Below are 18,425 nucleotides of genomic sequence, written 5' to 3'. Positions count from 1 at the left end.
TCCGTGAAGTCAAGGATATTGGTAAATTAATAATTGATGAAAATTGCTTTTCCCTAACTCTTTTGAATTAAAATGCAGTGAGAATTCAAACTACCATAATTTGTGTGAGATTATAGAAGCCTTTATCATAGCCGAATTGCTTTATTTAATTTATCTTCTGATTAGAGGTTTCAAAATTGGAAAAAGGTTTGGATTTCAACCTCTTGCTTGAAATCTTTTATAGCTATAATGAATCTTCATGGCATAGTGATATAGTGCTCATTTCTGAATAACATACTTAGATGAAAGAATCAGCAAAAGTAACTCAAATTCATGATAAAATATAAACTTGTTTATTGTGCTAATTTTGACATGCAAGCTTATCTGACTCTAAACTTACAAACACACTATCAGAGAGAAATTTTTACAAGATCTTTAATGTCCTGGAGAAAAATTCTGGCCTTTCTTATCAGGAGGCTTTGCTACTGAATTAAATGAATTTCACCCCGGCAGATTTATTGAAGGCACACAATAACTTTCTATTTCCCTATAGAGCTGGGAGGTTTAAAGGATTCATAAGGCCTGAGGAAGAACTAGGAAAGGAAAAAGATCTAAAAAGAAAACAGTAGCACCACGGGGAAGGAAAGGCCAGCAATATTTTGCATTTCCATGGTACAGCTGACTCTTTCTGGTGTAATCTATGCTCTTTCACCAAAATTCAGCTTGGGAGGAGCTGGATAAACTACTGGTGAAGAATACACTTCTGAGTAGCAAGAGCAAAGTAAAGCTGTTGGCCTCACATATAAAGGCAAATCCTACTATTAAAATGATCATAGGTCTTGAATGGCTTTGCTTAAAAAGTAAGTTTAAAACCAAAGTGCTGAAAATTAGGCAGCCAAATAAGAATTTAGCATTTAAATTAAATGTTGCCTTAAATCAAATTTGGATCTAGCTCTAGATCATTAGTCTTGCTAAGTTGCTTAGGAAAGGGGATTTCTGCAAAGTTATTTTTTTTTTAAACATGGCTCTGTTTGTAAGAGAGGGAAACTTTTTAGATCACCATCTCCTTTTCCTGCAGCACAACCAACTTTTGCTGTTATAGCTCACCTTAAATTGTACCTAAAAATAACCTCAGAATGACACCTGAATGGAAGGTGTCACCAAAAGAGAGTGGATGGTGCTGCTGCTCCTACAGCTTGTCAGCCAAGTTCTTACTTGTTCAGGGCTTCCATATAGGTACTGCTTTGTTTATAGGGGCAGCAGGGCAATGGACCCAAGGCACTACCAATTTCTAACCTAGGCAGAGCATCCTCACTCTGAGAATTGCTCTTGCTCTGAAGGGTGTTGAATTGTATGAGATCCTGATGATATTAAGCTCCTTTTGTTATTCTTAAAGACCTATTATTGATGAGTCAATTTTTAACTACATTTCCTTGGCAGAATGCCACCCTGAAGTTACATTGGGCAGAATTATTTGCAATTACTCTGCAATTCTAGTATCAGTATCTGAAGTAGGATACTAAATTAGTGTGTTCACTGATCTGCTCTTATATGTTTATATGTGGGAATTTGGGGAATTCTTCTGTTTCATTTCTACAGTCATCTTTAAACAGCTTCCCTGCCTCCTGATTGAGGCTTCTATTCAAGAACTTATGATTCATTTGGACAAAAAGACTGAGAAATGTGAATAACAACTATGTTCTGTGTGTCACACCTTTTTCCTAAGTATTAGAGTACATGACTTTTCTCATCTAACAGTCCTTTACACTTAAAGCTGTACCCTAGAGTGCTCTATGGAGATGTGATAAATGAGACATAATGTGACTGCAGCTGAAACAGAATAAAGCTGCTGAACTGTTGGAAAAAGTGTTGCAAAGATTTCCAGTGTTTTCAGGTCTACTAAATTACTTGTGATCTCACTGGTGATGTTTTACTGATATCACCAAATGAAAAAAAAAAAAAAAACGATACAGTAAAACAAACAGAAATTAAAAATCCTAAACTAAGATACATCTTCAACTGTACTTAAATCTGAGAGCTCAGGAGCCTATTTTATGTAAAATTAAGAATCTGTAGTGAAAAGATAATAATCTACTTTAAAAACACCTTCTGTAAGATTCTGTGGGAAAGCAGAGGATGGGTGAACTAGGGACATATCATTTGGCACCTCAGAAAAATGTTTTTTCAAGAAAAATATTAGTTACTACATGAGTGTGTACTTCTGAAGGTGCTGAATGTCTGTTTGGAATTTTCAAACACTCCTAACTCTTCTCAGGTTCACTGGAGGCAGAGTGGTCAACACTCCCCTCCATTTGTGTGACTGAAGCAGAATTAAAAGTCAAAAGCTTGAAAAAGAGCCTGAAACTCGTATCTTATTTCATTACTGTAGATAATGAAAGTATATATTACCAAAACTTGCACAGAGATAGGGCACTTATTTGAATCCTAGTCATGACTTAGACATTTAGTCCGAAAAATTTTGACAAAGGGCTTTTTAGCCCTTAATGATGTGCACAGACGGTACCATGAGAAAGAGAGGAGCTGTAGTCAGCTGTTAGTGTGTCTTGTACTGTGCTACCATTTGGTACAAATGTCTCTTTTGAAGGTAGGAAATCCATTAATCGTGTAATGGAAACACAGCTGTGCAGTCACTAAAAAGACAGGATGCTGGCAAGGGCTTTAGACTATTATAATGCCTTATTTACATGTATTTGTTTTCTTGCAGCTCATTGTTTGACAATGCTAGTGTTAACTACATACTTCTAAAAGTTTTGACCAAAGCTTTTGTGCAGTTCCTGTAGCTGATAGGCAATTTTGCAGATAATAACCCTTGAAAGAGAATTGTGAGGAATCAGTAGTCGTGAAAAAATCGTGTAAGGTAAAAAGGAGAAACATCTACAATGTATTTCAGAGTACAAGAATGGATCTTTGTCGGCAACAGTTTGGTGTTGTCAGGAATCACACAACAGCTCAGATTCCTTAATGCCTGCCATTGCCCCAAGGCTCCCCAGGCAAGGCAAAAGCATTGCTGTTTAAAAAAATATTAAGTAAAAAAGTAGCGAAGCTCCCAAACCACGCAGACTTCTTTGGGTGAGATCAGTCCATGTTTGCAGCAGAGCACTCAATGCTCTATAAAGATCCCAGTGTAGCCTCTCCAACCACACCAGAAATAGCATCTTAATTGTGTTTCCAAACACAGTCCTCACCGGAAGAGCAATTATGAGCACAGTGACACATACTCATGCAAGTGTAAGGCAACACAGGGTTCTAATTAAGGAACTATTACTAATACCCTCAACATTAAAAACTATTTTAACCTATGCGCTGAATAATTTCACTGCAATCCAATTTAGCAGTATAATGTACTATGCACAGAAGTACAGGACAGACTTTTTTCCCTAGAGATTTATTCCATAACTGGAGAATTTATTGATAAATCCTGTACTAAAATCATCTAACACAATAATATGAAGTGTCAGTGTTTCCAAGTTAGAGAAAATCATTACCCTCAGGACATAACTGTATTTTAAGTAAGAGACTGTGTGTTTTTACCTCTATTATCATTATACATATTTAGAACCTGCTCATTTACAGCATGAGCCAAATGTCATTGAAGTTAAAGGGCTTTGGTTCACTATATAAAACTCTACTAAATTTACTTGTATGAAAAATTAAGGAAGACTTAAAAAAAGAATCCTACCTTTATTTTTTATCCTTGTCACAAATTCTCATGTGAGGGAGTTGTGACTGACTACATATTTGAGGGAATTGTTATAATCGTCAACTTTTACAAAACATGACATTGCCTAAGTTATACTTCCTATTAAAGTTAACTATATTTACATATGGGATGTTGAAGTGCCCCCTGCTCTGTTTCAGCACTACATCTTGCTGATGTGAGAATATGTTCTAGCTCAGGACTAGATTGATTCTGGTTTGCTTTTTTTCTTTATGCATTCCACAGCTGCTCTGATGAGGAGGGTGGCAGTAATTAGGATGGGCTTGATTTCACAGGCTACATACTTAGAGGGAATTCTCTTCACAAAACTAGATGTGCTTTACCCAAGTGGGGCACAAGGTTGGATGTTTGCATGGCTGCAGATTTAAAAACTGGGGATGAGTGCTAACTACCCAAAGCAGGGAGAAATATTTCAGAGGTCACTCTTCAAACCTCTTGTGAGAAGATCGACAGCAGCCCAGTAATGATCTGCAGAGCTCTATAAAGCAGTGTTTGGCTTCTGCAGGCTTACCCAGCCTCATGCAGTTGGACTCCACTGCACAGAGCAAAACATATGAGAGCCTCATTTGTGATTCAGGGCAGTTTCAGAGGAACTGTGGCACGTGTCTCACTTTGGAAATTCTTTACACATTTCTCCATATGCCAATGAGATTTTGGCCTATAGGTGATAATTCCAATTGGCATATATTAGCTAACTGCTGGCATCTGATACTGTGCTGTAAAGAGTAAACTATAACCTTAACAATCCAAGATCTTTATTAATATTTAAAGAAAATATTTAATGTTTAAACAGATTGTAAAAACTTTAATGAAGCCATTTGGAAACTAGTTTGCATATGGTATTATGTTCCTTAGCCTACTAGCATCAAAAATGGCATCATTTTTCAACAAGATGAGCTTCTCTGTAGAAATACTGCTTCATTACAGTTCTGGCTTACTTCAGGGTATGAATTACATTTGAGCATGTTATTTTCCAGTTTCTGTGCTTAAGCAAAATGAAGGGAAATGTTTTTTTTTTTTGTTTTTGTTTTTCAATAGAATTTCTCTTCCTCATAAGTCAAAAGTACTTTTTTTTTTTTTTTTCAAATTCTCTGTGTGTGTGTATGTGTGTGTTTAAGGTACTAGAATATGATATTCCTCATAAAATGCCAGTGACAAAGGGATGCATGCTTGATGGGAACTAACGAGGCCAGAGCACATCTGCACATTCTTAGTTAAGGAATTGCTAATGCAAGTGTACAAAAACAGAGGGAAAATGGAAACTACAGAATGAAGTATAGAACTGAATATTCTAAATAGATTTCTGTATATGGACACCCAATATTTTCAGTATTATGGATAGGACAGCAGCTAATTTATGATATAAACCATAAATTATGTAGGTAATTACTGATACACCACAGTTATAAAGTCTGCTGTTATCGGTTTACTTGTAGCAATGTTTCCTAGCTGTTTACCATCCATCATGTAGCTCACAGCTGAGAGGAAATAATTACAGCATTTTCACATAAATTTAAGGGGAGTCACATGTAAAGAGACTACAGATTAACATTCTTTTGGCATGCTTAAGTAATCAGGAACATCAGTCAGATAATGAGGGATTTTGCTAAGAAATTCAGATTGAAAGACAGGGTAGTATAATTCCTTTTGCAGAAATCAAGATTTTCTTGTGTTGTTATGATTCTTCTTGTTAAACCCATACAGTAAGCAGCTTTAGCTTTCTTTATAGCATTACACTGTTCTACAGGGTTCCATAAGATCTTATAGTACATCTGGTCAAACAATGCACCTGGCACATTTCCAATCTCCAGCTTTTTCTGCTAAACACAGAAAATAGCTGTGCAGAGGACTGGAATTCATTGTGCACTTCCTGTCAATTGCAATCCATTTTAAAGGTAATAATTATTATGAGCACTACGCATGTGGTGCATATTCAATTAGAGAAAAGGAGGCAATTGCTGAAGGAGGGCAGGCTGTTTCTGACAGAGCCAGGGGCTCTGCAGAGATGCACTGAGCTACAAGATCTGCAGTCAGGAGCACAGGGCTCAGCCAGCATGTTCAGGACACTGCTGGAGATCATCAGTGCCTCAGGAGGGAAAACTGCAGCTTATGAGGGAAAGCACAGGACATGAATGCTTCTCTTCAGGGTACATAGGCTGGAGCTGTAATGATAGCTGATGTCTAGAGACATTTGCCTTTGGACTTTTAGAAGGGTAGAAGACTCTGCCTTCTGTTGTTTCCAGTACAGGTTAATTATTTCAAAATTAGCAATAATTTCTAACTACAATTTCAGGTTTCTGCTTCTAATGGCCACAAGATAAATATGCTTCTAATAGCAATAAGATAAATGCTGCATGAACCATTCTTTTAAAAACTGTGCTTACAACCTTTTATGTTTGTATCATTTTCTTCTCTCAAAAAGAAAAGCAACAGGGGTATTTCTGTGTTCTTCCTGATTGTTTAGAGCAACTGCAAAATGAAGTGTTTTGCTAAAGGCCTTGTCAACAAAACCACCTCCCCCCCAAAACCCGAGTGAATACAAGAAGACAAAAGCAAGGTTTTTCCCTAGTATTACTCACTTCCAAAGTATTTTTTAAAGCAAAACTGGCTGAAACATGGGCAAAACTATACTAATGCTGTTCCCGTTCAACTAAATCTTCCCAAGTGCCATTTTAAGAGCTTCTTCTCCAGACCTTTCTATTGACCCCTGTTAGCTGGTCACCTGTGCTGTTCCCTGAGCAGCACTGTCTGAAGCCTCAGTCTTTATCACTTTTGTCTGACCTTGCACAAGTTCAAGGAGGTTGGAAATTGGGGATTTTTTTTTTTGTTCAGCTGCAGAAAGAGAACCATGAGACAGTGCCCATCAGAGTTAACTGTTATGCTCAGTCTCCACTTAAAAAAAGTGGAAAAAAGGGCTTCATGCATGCAACTTATTTAATGCTTACCAAGAATTTGGATTTTTCTGGATTCTTTAGGCAAAGGCCTCTTGTGTATTTTTGAAGAGTGCCAGACCTGAATGCCATGCATTAGTTAAAAAGAATTTCCAGTTTGCCCTCAGAGGACTAGCCATCAAATACATTCTCTCATATCAGACAGCCAGCTATATACCTTGGAAGATAATAAAACCCCCCATGCTGGTCTGAAATTTTCCTGTAGGCACTGTGATTGTGGTGCACTGGGAAAAGAGATTTCTCCTGCACAGCACAGATGCAAAGACTGATTAGAATCTGTTACTGGTGGTAACCTTTCTGAGAGATAACTTTTTCAGTCTTTCTCTCTGCCAAATATTTGTGTGGGAATACCTGACCTCTTGCAGTGCCTTAAAGGTAATTTTTCCTGAAGTAGGGTTTCTGAACAAATCACAGCAGCTGTCAATTAGGCTGCTCATTTCAAAAGGATGAAAATTATCCTTGCATATCCTTATGTTTTGTGGTAGTTCTGCCCTGCTAATAATCTAGGACATTTTGCTATAAGTAGGGTTTTCCTCAGTCTAGAAATACTCTCAAATTTTTTATAAACCAAGAGTCTGAATTATAAGAGGCATTAAACCCTGACATTTGTGTGTGTACTTTTCTTCCTAGAAGTACAGACTCATTATCCATAAACAGTCCAGTGTTTGATAACAGAAAATAGTAGGCATTAACCAGAAATAAATTAGTATAGGCTGTGTGCTATAGAAGCAAGCCCAGCTCTCTTTGTTTTGCCTCTTAAACACTCATACAAATAGCAGAATGAAAGCCCCAGGGCACACACATGTCCAGTGTGACTGTGGAGGGTTTAAGATAAAGGCACCAAACCATTTCATTTTGTGCTGCAGTTCCCTATGAATTCAGAGGGCTGCTTCTCCCAGGTACCATATGGGGGCTGAATATCTGGAGTGGGACCCCTTGCAAACAGATCGATGCAGTTTGGGTGTCTGTAGTGCACCATCATCTCTAGCCAGCTGCTCTCCTCTCTCACAGAAAGGTAACAGTAGCTGCAGTTCCTGGCATGTGCTTTTAACAACAAACTCAGGAGAAATCATTCTGTTACTAAAGCAGAGTTTGCAGTGCATAATTTATTTTCTTATGAAGAGACAGCTGATGGAAGAATCCTGTAAGACAATAAATACCATGTATCTAGAGAAAGGAGATTTGTTGTTCCAAACTGTTGTTCCAACTGTAGATCTGCTTGTAACTGTTTATAAGATACATAGGCCAGCAGAAAACCAGCAGAATGACTAAATCCCACTGATGGTCCTTCATTTGGATACAGTGACTTCAATCACCTCTTTACCTTTAGTCCTACAATGCTCTTTTTAGTAAACATTGTCACTGTCCAGGTAACACTCCTTTAATTGATTAGTTGATTTATTTTTTTCCTTTTCGGTTGATTTGGACACCTCCATTGCCATACTTTACTTTTATTTTACTGTTTTGCTTTGCTTCTGCTGTGAGTCTATAATCATGGAAGGAACAGCTCCCCAGGGAAGTGGTAGAGCCATCATCCCTGGAAGTGTTAAAAAAAATGAGTAGATGTGGCATGGTGGTATTTGGTTGATGATTGGACTTGATGGTTCTTGGAGACCTTCTGCCTTAATGATTCTGTTATTCTAAGTCTAAAGTCTATATTAAGACTATACTTTATACATTAGGGTCAAGGGACTAAAATGATTGGATTTGCAGTTTCTGAGAAATGAAAAAAAAAGTTTTATGACTTTTTTTACACTCTGTTTTGATTAATGTGATTTATTAGAATTAAATGTATATGCTTATAAACACAATCCCTTTATACCAAAGTGTTTTTGGAATGCAGCCTAATTTCTGATCCAGCAATCAGCTGATTGATCCCTAGCCAGTGTCCTTGTTGGAAGACATATAGGTGTATCATCAATGAGCTAGGAAAGTTTTGAAAGCTTCATGTTTTTTCCAGGGATTTCCAGGAAATATTAGCTGCTCCCCTGCAAAGTGATGACTTTTACTAATCAGAGATAATCATGTCTGCTTTATAGTGTGGAGATTAAAATTTGAAGCAATCAGTACTATGTCCATCAGGGAGCAAAGCCCAAGATGAGTCTGAACTTTCAGTCTCCAGGGTAAACTAATCAGCTGAAGCATCCTAGTGAGACTACAAGTCTTGGTAAAGTTACTCAGAATTTAAACAGCACTGAGCTCTCTTGGTCTTCCTTTACCTCATTCTCCGTCTGTGCTAAACCTTGGAGGTGAAGGGCCACTGAAATCTTAACAAGGAATCTTGTGCACACAGCACGCCTGGTGCAGCTGGACAATCAGGCCAGGAACTCTTGTCTCTAAGGCAGGCACTCCCTTAATGGCTTTGCTATCAGGAGCAGCAAAACACCAGTAACTGTTTAATGCCTAGTGTGATTAGAGAGGCTGTTACCCTGAATTTGAGAAAGCAGCCTTCACCAACAGTTAGACACAACCTTTTCAGAGGTGACCATGTGAGCAAGGCTTAGACTGGGGGAATGAATGGAGACAGGCAGGCAGTGTGTGACAAACTCCTTTGTTGGGTGAATGTGCTTCCCTGTGTCCTCTTGTAATTCCTGGTTCTTCTTTCATAGTTGATGCATTTCAGAATTCTCTTTCCAGAATTTATAACCTGCTGATGCTATTTTGTCTGCAAAGAGAATTCTCCATACCTTTGCACAATTAACCAAAGAGAGGCATTGCCCTGCCCCATTCCATCATTGCAGTTGTTCCCCAGAGTTAAAGGAACAAAACCAGAAAATGATACAACTCAGAAGTATGATGGATAATGTTTATGACCATTAATCAGTACTCCACCCCTAGGAAAATGTACTGGTTTTAGGTTGGCACTTGAGTAAAAGTGCCAGAGGCCAGAGAGAAAAAGAGAGCAAGGAATGTCTTATCTTCCTGTAGAAAACACAGTATTATCCAAACACCCCTTTCTAGAGGTGTAGGGATTTACACTCTGCCCACTTTTAACAAACCAGGGATTTCTGTTTATCTCCCAACACCCTGCCCAGCCACTGACTTACAGCAGAGCAAATCAACCCAGCCAGCTGTACATCTGAGGCCTAATGTAAAATCTGAGCTATAATGTCCCAAGATTTAGAAGCAACTGTTTGGCTGCAGCATAATGTGAGGTGAGATAGCACCTGTAAATAATGCTAGAGAAAGCTGCTCAGAATCAAATAGCTTTCGATCAGAGCCTAGCAGTTCCATCTTCTCCTTCAATAAAGATATATTGGATAAATTAAACTTTAAGTGCCTGAAATTCTGTTTGACCTAACCTTGTTGCCATGGAGGGCTGGGTTAATTTCAATGTTAAAATCATGATGACCATGGTCAGATCAATGATGATGACCTGAAAATACTGCCATAAAACATTTTCCATGTTAAAAAATGACAGTAAAAACACATAGAGGAAATGTTTAGAAATACTTAATGAAAATTGGGATAATTGAATTGAATGAAAACTATCTAAAGACTCCATATTCACTAAATCTGTTATCTTATTTGTCTTATGACAGTGTTAAAATAATCCTTTTTTTTGGTGAAAAGATTAGTGTTGCTTTATAGTTTCAGATTCTGCAAGTTTCAGATGCATGAAACTTAATATTTCTCTTTCATGGAATGTTAAACAGTGATTGACAGAATAATAAAGGATACATGGGGACTAATAATTGCATGACATCTTTTAACAGGCCTTTTTAATAGATGTTCGTAAATTCTCATTTAAGAACTGTAGATAAGTTCTGATTTTATATCAATGACTGAAGAAAAACATACCTATCTTTCTATTTTTTTAGAGCAAATGATGAGGTATTATGGGAAATGCAGGACTTGGCACCAGGGTCAGAAATACCTTCTCTATCACTGTATACTGGATTTTACCATCAAGCTATAAAATTTTAAAAGCAAGTAAAGAATGTAAAGAAAATTATGCAGAGCAGTAAAGAAAAAGCATTTGTTTAAAAACAGCTAACACAATTTTGCAATCTGATTTACAGTTTTAAATCTAATTTCCATGGTTTTTGTTAGCTTCAGCTTCAGCCTCAACTCACGGTTTTGTCAGTGTGCATTACAGTTCAGCACTCCTTACTGAAAGATCTGTCATATTGTAACAAAAGAGAGAGACTGATTTGGAATAATTATATAAAAGAACTGAAAAGCTCTTGATTTTGGCCAGTAATGAGTAATAAAAATGACTTAGATTGGGAGCAAAGCCAACTGTCTGAGCAACAATATTCATTTAAAATGCACTGAAGTTATATATGATTATGAGAATGCCAAGTGTGTGGCTTATTAAATTTGCTTGAAGAGAATTCTTGGGAGGAGAGGAAGAAAGAGGCAGTGCAGGTCTCACTGAAACAGCTGCATATGAAAGGCTAACATTTGGATTAGAAAATAAATTAGAAGAATTCAAAGGAATTCAACAACAGTGTTTGAAATATATCGTAAAGGAGGCTGGGGATTAAGAGCTTTTGGGGAAGGGAAAAACAGAATAGGAAAGAGTGCATGAAACTCACAGCTCCATAGAGAAACCCATAATCCCTTTCCTGTGTGTTCAAGGGTAAATCTGGTTTATTTTCACTATTTTGTTTTGCACTTGTTGAATAGGAAGGAATAACATAGTAAATATGAACAAAACCAGGATGCATTTAAACAAAATATTAGTTAATCCTGCAGCTGAAAAGCTTGATATATAATTAAAAATATCACAATCTTTCTTTTTCTCTATCTCTCTCTGAGTCTATGCATCACTAAACCATGCAGATGAACCCTTGAAAAAACCTTCTATTCAAATTGTAAGTTATATGCAAAGGGAGTAATGGCATATGTAATTCAGTCCTTCTGCAAAACAGAAACAATTCTGTAGTAGATTTAAATGGTATTCCCTTGCAATACAATTATCAGAGAAAGTTTAATTCTCTGCTGTAATACTTTCTGAAAGCATCAGCCTCTGCTAGTATGAAGAAATACAATTGAAAAGACTTATCCTGTTCAATAGCTGGCACTTTATTATGGGAGTACTGACCAGAAACTTTTTTGTGATTTAAAATCTGTGAGACTCTAACAGTTGAACTGATACTGTGGCCAGTATTTTTTTCAATCAAGCTGTTTTTGATAGAAAATTGGATTTTTGATTAAACTGAGATGTGCAAGAAGCGATGAAATTTTTGATGTAAAATTTCCAACGCTCAGAAGAAAGGAATTGCTGAAAAAGGTACCAGATTGCATCATGAAAATTACAGTATTGGACCATGTGTTTCCATTTTGTTCTAGGAGATGGATTTCCTACAACCTGGTATTCTTGGGACATATGAGTCAACATTAAAAGGGAAGAAAACTGCATTTAAATGACTTCTTACAGGACCTAGGTAGCAGCAGGGTTGTCTAAAATTACTGCTTGTGCTGAAAAGCATTTTGAACACTGCAATACCATAGATCTGAGAACAGCTCCAAGTTTTAAAGAAGAATTACAGTTGTACTAGTCACTTGTTCAAACAAAAACCAGATGATCAAATTTCACATTTCTAAACTCTAAATAACACAGTGGAAATAAAAAAAATCTCTATCTTTTGAATTATGACAATTTTTAACGAAACAGAAATTAAATTATGTCATTACTTAAGTCTGTGGGCCAGACTGCAGTTTATGCAATCTCTTTGTAAAAATCTACTGGCATCCAACCTCTCAAACCACTTCTGTCTTATTTACCAGAGCTCTTTGATTTTCTTAATTTTGAAGCATTTTTGTATGGAAGTTGGTGTAAGCTGTTAATTCCATACCTGTCTGACATTTCAGGTCTCTTGGGAAGAACAGATTCTTACATTCTTATATTTTTTGCTTATCCAGATACCTGTTACTGTTTTCCTGGCAAATTCTCCAGTCTTTCCCCTAACAGAGACATAAGCCTCTTGCTTTGCATTGATAAAATCCTATCCAGCTATATTCCAGGAACTGTTATTCCTTACACCAGCTGAAGACATGATGTCAGTTATTTCCATGCCCTACCTGTTTAGTTCTCATTTTGGAATCTGGTGACAGATTGTTGTAGGTATAATGGGCCTGTGTGACTCCACAGAAAAGGACAGCGACAATACCTGAAATTCAAAGAAAAATCAGAGTTAGCTGCTTCTATTTTCTTCCTTAGGCTTGCAAAAGGCTGCATCAAAAAGCAAATTAGTCAGTTAACAGCTTTTTATAACAAAAGAAATTTGAGATATATGTTCTAAAGACAATCATGCTTTCATAGCATTTCCACTGTTGTGTATTTGGAAATGCAAAAGCTGTTGAAAATTTGTTGCAATTAATACATGGTATGATCCAGCCACAATCTGACTGACTGTAATTGTAAATGTAGGAGTAACATAATCATAATATGCAGGACTTCGGATTCTTCGGAAAAAATTGGCAGGGACTGAATAGGAAAGGAAAAAATACTTTTGTTACATTTGAATGGTTTGAGACCACTTGGTGCTGAATGACTGCAGCAGGGTAAAATCACTTCAGTCTGTGCCTGATTGTAGCCTTATCACAGGCAGTGTATAACAATGTCAGGGTGAACAACACCACATTGCTTCAAAGTGCTGCTGTGGCAGTGCAGGCTGTGCTGCCCAGAACAACCAGGTCACTGGCTGTAGACACATGGCAGCAGCTCTAGTCCCAGCTTGTGGAAGGTCTGGAGGAGCAGGGAAGCAGGTTTGTCAGGCATAATAATAATAAATTTGTTTTATAGTGATATTTTTCAATACTTCTTCCCTGGCCCTTGTCCTAACTCACTAGAATCACAGAGTAACATCACTGTAATGCAGTATTGTAATTAAAGTAGCTGATAAGATTGTAAGGTTTGGACACAGATAATGCAGGAGGAGCCCACACAGGGAGAAAACAGAAAACCAAAAATAAAGTGTCCACCAGTAACTCTGTGTTTTTCTCAAACTCAGGGCATGTCTACACAGATAATTATTTACACAACAGCTCAGGGCTTTCCCGTGTCCATTCTGATCATGGTTCCCTGAAGCACTCGCCACGCTTCCCGCAGCACGTGGAGTGGGCTGAGCCCAAAGCCAGCCAGCAGTGGGATCACTGCATGCCCAGCATCTCCAGGGCTCTCACACACACAGTTTCCCACCATCCACCCCACAGTGCTTTAGTCCTTGTGCCTTTCAGCCCTTCCCCTCACTTCCTCCTGTGCAGGAGCAGCAGCATGCCCTAATTAGCCCTTTCCTTCTGCTTCCTCGTGGGCTGCTCTGCACACTGGGAGATAATTTTTAGCTCACAGGCTGCTTACATGTACTGACATTATACTGATGAGTCTGAGGCAACAAAGCAAGCAGAAAGATACCTGCCCAGGTTTAGGCATTATTCATCCTTGTGATGTGATTGTGCTAGAGCTTTCTAGGCATTTATTGGGTTAAACGAGCATGAACTGAAACATATAAACCAGTTCTATTGGAAGGAAAGAGCATGAAGTGGAATGATGAAAATAATCTCAGTCTGTTCCTTCAGTCCTGGACTTGAGACTGGATCAAGCTTCCTCCATCTTCTGCAGGATGGTGACTCTCCTGACTTTCTGAAGGGCAGCAAGAAGGGGCTCACTGAGGGGCAGAATCTGCAGCACTGCACCTTTAGCACAGCAAACCCAATGGAAACAATCTGCTCCTTCCAAAGGGTTGATAGGAGCAGGCCAGGCTTCGGAGTCCCAGGAAAAATGGATTCCAACATGCTGAACAAGTGTCAGTTGCCTCAAGCAGTGGTGCCTTGCCATGTTCTTTAACAGGCTTATTCAAATCTCTAAATGTTTGAATTTTAGCAGCACGAGGGCCCTTGAGTTAGGTGAAACATCCTGCTGCCCTGAGCCACAGCACAAATCCAGTTGAAAACAAATCAAAGTAATGATTTAGACAATGCTGAAACTATTTCATTTGGGGGAGATGGTGTGTGTGTGATCTGTGAATTGTCACATACCACTTAAATTAATCATTACCTTACTATGTCTTTCTTTAGACTCTCCTTAGATTGACAATCAAGAAAATATTGGCAAAAAAATTCCAATTTTCCTTACTTGCAAGCCCCTCTTCTTTCTAGGAAGAACTGAGGCCTGACATTAATATGCCTTTGATGAAAGAAAAATGTATGGAGTAAATGCTTCTGAGTTCATTTGGCACAAGGGACAGCTGTCATCAGAAAGAAAATGAGGAAACAAATGTATTTTTTCCCCCACAAACTTTGTGGACATTTTGTTTGCTTCTGGCTTCTCTTTATATTGTAAATTTACCTGTACTGCTTCTACAGAACACCAACTCTTTAGCCAACAGAAATTCTACTAAGCTTTTAGTGTGTCTTTTTTTTAAAAAACATTTATTTTCTTAAGTCTGTCTTGATATTTATTTTTTTCTAGCTACACTAGGATTTTTTTCCCAGTAAATAATGTGGGGAGTGGTGAGATTGTCACTCCTAAATACATTCCAGGGAGTTTATTTTTTTGTGAGGTCTAATTGCTCTCATAAATGTGTCTAATTCTTTCTTCTCAGTAACTGTATTTGATCGTGCAGAACTGATCTGGGGAGTTAAAAATTCTCAAGGCATTAATAATATGCAATGGGATGCTCAAACAATGACATTTCAGTTAAAAATACAGCCAATCAGTAATGTTGCTAAGTATCACTAGCTCCAGGCTCAGTAACTGAAATGGAGATAAGAGTTTCTGATGCAGTGTCTTCTCTGTTAATCACCAGGGTGTCAAGTCTTGCATTTTTAAAATCGACTATTAAATTCAACTATGATTATAAACTGGTTTTGACTGCTAAGAAACTGTTAATTATGGGTAGTGAGAGAACTGAGAGAGTGTCAAGAGGAATAAAATGGTTTAAATCTGATTTTGCAATAAGAATAAATGAATTGAACCATGCAATTATGCAAGTGTAGAAACCAGATATCCTGTTTCCAGGGAAGACTGGGGGAATGCAGCGAAATATTTCAATTGCTACAGTTGAAAGCTTAATATGTACCAGCCATGTCTCTCACAATGAATAGTTCATTAAAAGGCTTGGAGAAAATTGTTTGTAATGAATTCTGTAAAAATGATTACTTAAGAGTAACGACCAAGTACATGTTAACATAACTACAAAGGAATGAGACCTTGTACCTAAAGAGGCAAACACAGAACTCCTTAGCTACAAGGAAAAGGCAATCTGGATTTCTTTGTAGGACTATTAAAGCTGGACTTTGAAGTAGGTAGGTACTAGGTAGGTAGCTAGGTAGCAAAATACTGTATGAACAGCGTAGAGCACAAAAATGAGGTGGTTTTAGTGGGCTTGCTTTCACAGAGAAACAGGGAAGAGCAAATATGGCAATGCTGGAGTTGTAAACGGGAAGTATCCATTAGATGTAGGGAGGCAGATAAAGCAAGATGGGCCTTTTACCAGTTTCAAACTCAATTTCAAACTGTTGGTGATTCAGCTCACTCACTTGTTGCATATTTAAATGGCAAAATTAGCAATTACTGAGAAACCTAGTACTAAAATTGCAGAACAAGATGCTAACTTAAAGTAAGCAGGGAATATTTCGAGTTGAAATAGGTGGTCAGTTGTTAAATGCAGTATAGCTCCTTGTGTTTATTAACAGATTACTGAAATTTTTCTCTTAATATAAAAGATGAGACACTTCACAGAAAAATGCTTATTAGTAAACTTTTAGCTGCAGCTAAATGTCTTTGGAGAGGTTTTATTAGAAAGAAAAAATCCTACCATTTTATTTGATTTTTTTAATTACAGAGAAACAGAGACAGCTTGTTATCTGTTAATACAGTTAGAGAACTTATTCTTACATCAGTTTTTACTAATACTTGTAGTTGAAGTGTTCTTAAATCAAAAGCTAGTAATATAAAAAGATAATATATGATAAGAACTTGTATGTTTAATAGTATTTTGCTGATGGTGTGAACCTTAAAATGATAGTGTGAGAATTAATTTACAAGTGCTAATCTGGAAACAGCTCCTACATGGTCACTAAAGGACAAAATATTTTTTTACATCATTTCACAAACATGCAAAGAGGAATGTCAGAGAAGACCAGCATGTGCAATGTGCTTTTAATGCAAACCTGGAAGTGAGTGGCCACAATCAAAACTTGAGAATTTGCTAATTTGGGAAACTGAAACTGACATTTGTCTCCAGCTTTCAGGTCTTTCGTTGGTAAAAAAGGGAATTTAGAAAAAGAAAACCCCCAAACCTCTACCTTCTGGGGAAGCAAAGGAATAGATGAAAAGTATAGCTTCATTTCAAAAGCCCTGTAAGCAAACTGACCAGTTTTCATCCCAAATTTGAAAGTTTCCAGATAAACCTAAAGACGCATAACATACTGAAATCCCACAGTAAAGCAGCAGGAACTGCTCTTTCATCAGGGGTGGTGAAATGCATGGAAAAGGGAACAATGAGGATTGGGTAACAGAGAAATTATTTAAATCAGATAACATTTCCATTGGAGTCATATTTATGTCAGAATCTCCACATCATCTATTGGGATGCAGACTGAATGTGTGAGTGGCAGGAAATGAGACTTTGTCGTCTGCCTGAAATTGCTGCAGTAATAAGGCCATACACCCAGTGGCAACAATATCCCTATTCAGGTTGTTTTCACTGAGGGGATGAAGTGTGACTAATCATTTTCTTGATACGAAAGAAAAGATTTAAGGCTTCTTTCACCAGACCTGCACCAATGCAGAACCAAAGCTCGTGCTTTGTTCATGAGGCTTTTATCTCGGGAGTTGTCTGAGGTTGATTTTATGTTGAAGTGACAGAAAGCAACAAAAGATGGAGCTGAGGGGATTTTTTAGGCCCTTATCTTGAGGACTGTTCATTGGTATTGCACCTGGCTGCTTCAAGTGAGACCTGGGTTTCAGTGTTGTACTTTTGTAACCCCAAATGAATTGCTGAGTTCAATTTAGATTGGAACTCCTATGGTGGCACATAACAGCTTTTATTCTGGACACACTAAGTGTGCTTACTCTGTTTATTCTGAACCTCTGTACTAGCAATAAGACTCCACTATCCACATTTTATGCAACTGATCTTTGGTCTCAGCTTAAAGCTTTGCTAGAATATGTACTTTTCTCTAAAAACATGCACCTTTCTCTTTTTCTCTTACTGCCTTAGGTGTACAGAAGGCCCTAAATTAGCCAGACCCAAGCCCTGACTCCAGTAAGGGAGTTGCAGCAGACTAGTTCAGTTGTCATCTGTCTCTGCACAGCAGTGCAAATGCCATCTTCCTACCTATGATGAGCCTGTTTTCCTAATTAGGCTTAGATTTCATCCTGTGCTCCTGGGATGGTGGAACTACAGCTTACAAGAGCTTTGGTCTCTTTCCTCTCGGCCTGAAAGCCAAGATATCCCTTCTCCCTCCTTACTGGCAGGAGTCTGCCTACTCTGGATGATACAGCATGGCACATTACTAATGAATAAAGGAAAGAAAACCACACACTTTAGAATTTAAAGCTCAGAATATCTTCCTTGTATAGAATAATGTCAGCTCAGTGAACTAAAGCCCATCAGGCACCAAACTGCCTTGGGCTCACAGTGCTCAGAACTGCAGACAGAAATGTTTTGGTAGATCCCTTCTGAGAATGTCACAAGAAGAACTGGTCACAGCATTTAAAAAAAGCAATGAGGTAGATGACAGATTCTAGACAAATGACAGCAAACAGATAGGAGCAGTGAACAGCATGAGGATAAATGCAC

The 18,425-nt window shown here is 37.8% G+C and overlaps 1 protein-coding gene across 3 annotated transcripts in view; it reads right to left on the bottom strand.

Annotated features, from left to right (window-relative positions):
• The window catches only part of SLC9A9 (solute carrier family 9 member A9), a 171,868-nt gene that overhangs the window by 81,150 nt on the left and 72,293 nt on the right, over positions 1 to 18,425 (bottom strand). For all 3 annotated transcript variants that reach the window (XM_085069497.1, XM_085069499.1, XM_085069498.1), the window contains one exon: positions 12,700 to 12,788. In XM_085069497.1, the coding sequence (XP_084925623.1) occupies positions 12,700 to 12,788 (89 nt within the window). The remainder of the gene's footprint in view (positions 1 to 12,699; positions 12,789 to 18,425) is intronic.

Source organism: Lichenostomus cassidix, chromosome 9, assembly GCF_008360975.1.
Source record: "Lichenostomus cassidix isolate B80296 chromosome 9, HeHo_3.0, whole genome shotgun sequence".
NCBI lineage: Eukaryota > Metazoa > Chordata > Aves > Passeriformes > Meliphagidae > Lichenostomus > Lichenostomus cassidix.
The sequence above is the reverse complement of the archived record's forward strand: the minus strand, read 5'-3'. Positions and strand labels throughout refer to the sequence as shown.